Raw genomic sequence first — 6000 nt, 5'->3', positions numbered from 1 at the left:
CCAACCCCCCCCCCCTGTCTGGGCTGGCCGAGCGAGCGAGCGAGCCAGAGGAGCCCTCCCGTCCAGCGCAGTCCAGTCCAGTCCGGGCCGGGCGCGCTGCGGAGAGGCGCCGCCGACGACCATGGGGATCGCGCCGCCCGCCGCCCTCCGCCTCTGGAGCCTGGCCCTGCTGGCCGCCGCAGCCGCCGGTAAGCCCGCCGGGGAAGGCTCCGCTGCTGCTCCGGGCTGGGCGGGAGAAACTCTCGGGGCACTTTGCGGTCGCCCCCCGTGGGGACCAGCCTGGGAGGCGTTTGGGGCTCACTGCGCTTGGAAGAGAGCAGGGAGGCTGGCCGCGTTTCGCTTGGGTTGCCAGGCCTCTCCGGGACGCCGGCGGGAGATTGGGAGGGAGGGACGCGGGCCAGCGCCGGGGCGGGAAAGTCCTGCGGATTTGGGAATGCGGCCCGGGGAGGACCGGACTTCTGTCAGCTGCAGACTCCCCATCAGCCCTTTCCTGCAGGCGAACTGATCGCTGCGGTCTGGAGACGAGCTGCAAAACCGGGGGATCCCCAGATCCCCCCTGGAGGCTGGCATCCCTGAACCTCTGTGAGGCGCTGTGCCACAGAGCACCCCCCCCCCTGCAAAGTAGCTCGTGTCACCGGGGCAACTGACCTCTGTTGTCTGGAGATGAAGTGTAAAACCAGGGGATCCCCAGGTCCCTCCTGGAGATTGGCATCCCTATGGCAAAGTGACATGTATTTGGAGTGGAAGCCTGGCCAATAGGAAATGGCTCCTTCTTCTCCTTCTCCAGCAGCTACTTGAGTCAACCTTAGATCCATGGCATTTGAAGCCACACTTTACTGGGGCACAGGGCTCCCTCCTAAGGATGCCAGCCTCCAGGGGGGACCTGGGGATGCCCTGGTGCTAGAGCTCCACAACCACAGAGATTGGTTTCCCTGGAGGAAATAGATGCTTTGGGATGGGCTGTATGGCCTTGTACCCCACTGGGGGCCCTGTCCACCCCCAGGTGTCACCCCCAACCCTCCAGGAGTTTCCCCATCCTACCCCTAACCCCAACCAGTGGCCAGGGGGAGCCCCCTGCCAGCCTCTGCCTTGGGAATGTTTACTCGTGAGTAAGTCATGTGAGGTTTGCAATTTGCCATCTGGGAAGGGAGGAATGCTTTGGGGGTGGCCATCCCAGGCAATTGCAGCGGGGAAGATAATCCTCGTGTGGGTGGGCCTGGCAAGATGCAGACTGTCCCTTCGCATATGGAGACCACCTGGGGCTTGCTGCAGTCTTTCCCAGACCACCCCAACAAAGCAGATTTGAGACCAATGGCATGTGGCAGATGGGGAAACTGTAGAGGGGGCACCGAAGCACCATGGGGGCATGGAGGACCAGGGGGACATGTTTCTCAGTAGCAGTAGAAGAAGTGTTCTTATTCCCTGCTTTTCACTGCTCAGTCTCAGCGTGGCTTTTAACAGCCTTCCCTTCCTCTCCCCGCAACAGACACCCCGTGAGTAGGTGAGGCTGAGAGAGCTCTTGAGAGAAACTGCTTGGTGGGAATAGTTTCTAATAGGCCTGGGACTAGCCCAAGGTTACCCAGCATGTGGAGGAGCAGGGAATCCAATCCAGGTCACCACATTAGAAGCTGTTGCTCTTAACAGCTACACCAAGCTGTACAAATGGCCATTGCCTTAGAGATGGAGATGGAGCACAGGCAGAGGAAGCTGTTGCAGGAGGATAGTGTAAGTCTTTTTTGACTTGCTCATTGACTGTTAAGGGATTATTTTCCTTTAAATTTGGACCTTCTGGCCAATGGCTTCTCAGAGCAGTCCAAGGAAGGAGACACTCAGGTATTTCCTATGCGGAGAGGTGATTGTGTGGTTACTAAGGTTTGCGATTTAAGAAGGAAGGGATGCTTTTGTCTTCTGAGTTCTGTGTGTGTGTAGAGGGGAGTGCTACACAGCCCCTCGTCCCTGTCCCAAGCAGCTTGTTCCTCTCTAGGGGATCCAAAGCCAGAGAGTCCCCCTCCCAAGTCGCCCTTTCTCATCTCTCTTGCCTGGAAATGACCCGCAATTCCAGCCGATCCACAGGTCCCTACTGGAGATTGGCATCCTGCAACCTCCCAGATCCCCTCCCCCTCCCAAGCAAGCCAGGAGCCTGGAGGTGAGCTGGCAGTGCAGAGTTCCCCCCACCAAAACAGCCATTTCCCCTGGGGAGCCAATCTCTGCAGTCTGCAGATGACCTCCAATTCCAGGAGATTTCCAGGCCATACCTGGAGGTTGGAGGCCTCAAGAGTCTAGGGGAGGGCAGGAGCTTTGGCCATGTAGCCAGCCCCAGTGCAGGGGTGGCTCCTGGCACCCTTTGTTTCCCTGGGTGCAACAGGCTTTGCCTCTAGTACGCTATAATTATGCAGACATTTTATTATTTGCCTTTTGTTTGTTTTGTCGATACAACATTAAGTTCTGAGCAAGGATCTTTTTGAAAGCAGCTAACATGGGCCGCTGTTCGACATTTTGTGGCAATATGGCTCTTGAACTTTGAGAGTGCTTAATTTCTCAGCACTATCTCGTTCTGTAGCTCTTTTTGGGAACGGATAAGACTTCCCCGCGTGAGTCACAGAATTCCTCTTGGTTGCAGACCTTTGACTTTGCTGTTTCCTTGTTTTGAAAGCAGAGCGTTAAACTTTTCGTTTTGCTGTTGCTTCTTATGGTTCTTTCAAAATTGGGACTTCTGGAGGCTGGCAACTCTCGGTCCACTCAAGCCCATTCCTCTCAGCCTACCTCCCAGGGCTGTTTTGAGGAGAAGAGAACAATACAAGCCACTGTGTCCTCTTTGGGGAACTAGGCAGGGAAGGGAAGAAAGTAGCAGTCCAGGACTACGACTTGGTGATCTGAATTTGATTCCCACTCAGCCGCAATACTCATTTGGGGATGGGATCAGTCAGTTTCTTTGTGTCTGGTCTACCTTACAGGGTTGTGGTTGGGAGTCAAAACGGTCCACCTCCCTGAGCTTCTTTGGAAGTGGGGTCAGGTGAAAAGGCAAGAATCACAAAATAAGCGCGTGAGCCTGCTGTTGAGGGCAGAGACCCTTCCCCCTGATGTACAAGTGAGCTGGGCAGAGGGAATGCAGTCGCCAACCTCCAGGGGGTGGCTGGACGTCTCCCGCGATGACAGCTGATCTGCGGGTGACAGAGATCCGTTCAAGTGGGGGAAATGGCTGCGTTTAGAAGGTGCGCTCTGTGACATTCTACCCCATTGAAGTCCCTTCACTTGCTGCACCCCCAAAACCCCCAGGTATTTTCCAACCCAGAGCTGACAAGCCCAATTTGAGGGTGGAGTCTGGAGGGGGAGCAGGGACCTCAGTGGGGCACAATGCCATCGAGTCCACCTCTCCAGGAGCGCTGAACCCTGTAGTCAGGGGGCAACCCAATCTGGGGCTGACACCCTCCTCACAGGATGTGGGGTCGAGGGAAGGCCTCTGAATGTCAGCCCCCAGGTAGGATCTGGTGGGGATGTTCCCCGTTACTGCAAAGCGAAGGAGACACATCTTGGTGTCAGGAGAGAGGAGATGGAGGCTCCTCCAGACTCCTAGAGAGTCACACGACCTTGCAAAATGATTCATCTCCCCACGAGGCCCATCCTAGTCCAGAGACCTTCGTTGGTTATAGTTTCCAGATGTGGAGAGAAGGACTCAGAAGGCAGAGACTCTCGGGGGTTTCCTGGATGACAGCCTGCTGGGTGTCGGGGTTAAGAGGGGCGGCCTGTAATCTGGAGAACCAGGTTTGATCCCACGCTCTTCCTCCCCACGCAGCCAGCTGGGTGACCTTGGGCCAGTCCCAGTTCTCTCAGAGCTCTCTCAGCTTCACCTACTTCACAGGGCGCCTGTTGTGGGGAGAGGAAGGGAAGGCGCTTGTGAGTCGCCTTGAGACTCCCATGGGTAGGAAGAAAAAGTGGGGTACACTTTTGTGCTCTTGACTTCAATGCCTTTGAGAAGTTGTGTGGGGCAGTGGTTAAAGAGCAGAGAGCTCTGATCTGGAGAACTGGGTTTGATTCCCCACTCTTCCTCCACATGCAGCCGGCTGAGTGACCTTGGGCCAGTCACAGTTCTTTCAAAGCTGTTCTCTGACCTGTTCTCGCATAGCAGTTCTTGCAGAGCTCTGTCAGCCCCACCTACCTCATAAAGTATCTGATGTTTGTAAGCCTCTTTGTGAAGCTTGTAAGCCTCTTCTTCTTCTTCTTCTTCTTCTTCTTCTTCTTCTTCTTCTTCTTCTTCTTCTTCTTCTTCTTCTTCTTCTTCTTCTTCTTCTTCTTCTTCTTCTCCTTCTCCTTCTCCTTCTCCTTCTCCTTCTTCTCCTTCCTCCTTCCTCCTTCGTCCTTCCTCCTTCCTCCTTCCTCCTTCCTCCTTCCTCCTTCTCCTCTAATGTTCAAACTATAAACACAAGGGGCGCATAATAAGGTTTCTCGGCCCCTAATGTCCTTGCGCTTCTGTTCTCCAGCATTGTGGCCCTGGCTTCCTCGTAGCCACCTATATTGTTGTCCCGTTTGTCCGTCCCATGGGCTCTCACCTATCCATGACTCATTTCCTCTAGCCATGGGTCAGGACACCCATGCACCCCTCCAGCATTGTAGCCTTATCAGGAAAAGCGATACGTATGCGCACACGGAGTTACTGCTTCGCACATGGTGAGCTAGGAGGAAGAGAGGCGAACAGGTCTGCTTAGAACCTGGTGAGCAATCTTTCGGCCAAGCCTGTGAAAAGGAGGAAACGTCTGGCTGAGGATTGGGGGGGGGACGTCCCCTAGGCGTGAGGCAGCGGAGGGTTAATAATAACCCACAACCCCTTAATCAACTCTTTCTCAGTGCTCCATAATCCTTGGCTTGTGGGAGATGCAGAAACCGCAGCCTGTGAGTCAGCACATGGACTTGCTTATTAGATAGAGGAGGAGGCGGCAGAGCGAAGGGGGGGTGGGGGGGGGAGAAATGCAGTGGCACAAGAGAGGAGAGAGATTATAGGGAGGACCAGAGGGGTCCCCTGAAGGCTGTTCTCCTTTGGAGTAGGGCTGGCTGAAACTTGTCACGTTAAGCAGGGGAGGTAGCTGGCGTGGTACAGTGGTTAGAGATTCAGCCTAGGATCCCGAATACCTGCATTTGGACACCCGCCGTGCCACAGAAGCCGGGCCAGTGACACGCCCTTACTGGGGCCTACCTCACAGGGTTGTTCTGGGATAAAACAGAGGTGAGAAGAATGCTGTCTGCCACTTGGCGTCCCCCTTGGAGGGCAAGGTGTGGCAACTAGGAAGTGAATGAATAAATAAGAGTCATCTGTGGCCGTCTGTGACATTAGTAGAAGAAGAGAGAAGCTGTTTTTTTGTACCCCATTTTTTACTACATGAAGGAGTCTCCAAGCGGCATCCAGCTGCCTTCCCTCCCTCTCCCCACAACAGACACCCTGTAAGGCAGGTGGGGCTGAGTGAGCTGTGTAATTGTGACCCCGAAACCATAGTCCGTAATGCTTACTTTATATGCATTATATTTCTGCATATAATGTTTAATACTCTCTCTGCCTACTATTCCATCCTGTAAGCAGGCACTTCTGCATGCATGGATTGTATGAGTACACCACGAGAGAAATGAAATTAACCCTGCTTCTTCTCCACGCCCGGAATAGCTGCTGAGGAATGTGTGAACTGGTTGGAAAAAAACCTCTTCTCAGCTGAAAGTGTGGGGGTGTGAGTGTGTGTGTTTGTGTGGGGGTGTGTGTTTCAGATAAGGGAAAGATGTTAATCCATTATTCCCAGCACTGGTGTGGATAATTCTGTAAGCAATGCTGGGGCCCAGGCCTGTGGAAATCCTCCTTATATTAGGGATTTCCTTCCCCCAAGCCACATTCCAGCTTTCCCTGGAAGGCCAGAGGCCAGACTGGCATGCTTCCAGATTTGTTGTGTGAGTGTAGTGGAGGGGAAAGAGGTTTAAATGTTAACGTAAAAGCTAGCGATCTGGGGATTTTTTTTTAATTCA

General features: G+C 54.1%; 1 protein-coding gene across 1 annotated transcript in view; it reads left to right on the top strand.

Moving 5' to 3' along the window:
• Positions 1-6000, top strand: part of ITGB3 (integrin subunit beta 3) — a 29614-nt gene continuing 23614 nt past the window's right edge. The window contains exon 1 of the mRNA XM_077313055.1: positions 1-188. Within this exon, the coding sequence (XP_077169170.1) occupies positions 122-188 (67 nt within the window). The 5' untranslated portion in view covers positions 1-121. The remainder of the gene's footprint in view (positions 189-6000) is intronic.

Source organism: Paroedura picta, chromosome 16, assembly GCF_049243985.1.
Source record: "Paroedura picta isolate Pp20150507F chromosome 16, Ppicta_v3.0, whole genome shotgun sequence".
Lineage (NCBI taxonomy): Eukaryota > Metazoa > Chordata > Lepidosauria > Squamata > Gekkonidae > Paroedura > Paroedura picta.
This window is presented reverse-complemented; position numbering and strand designations above follow the sequence as displayed.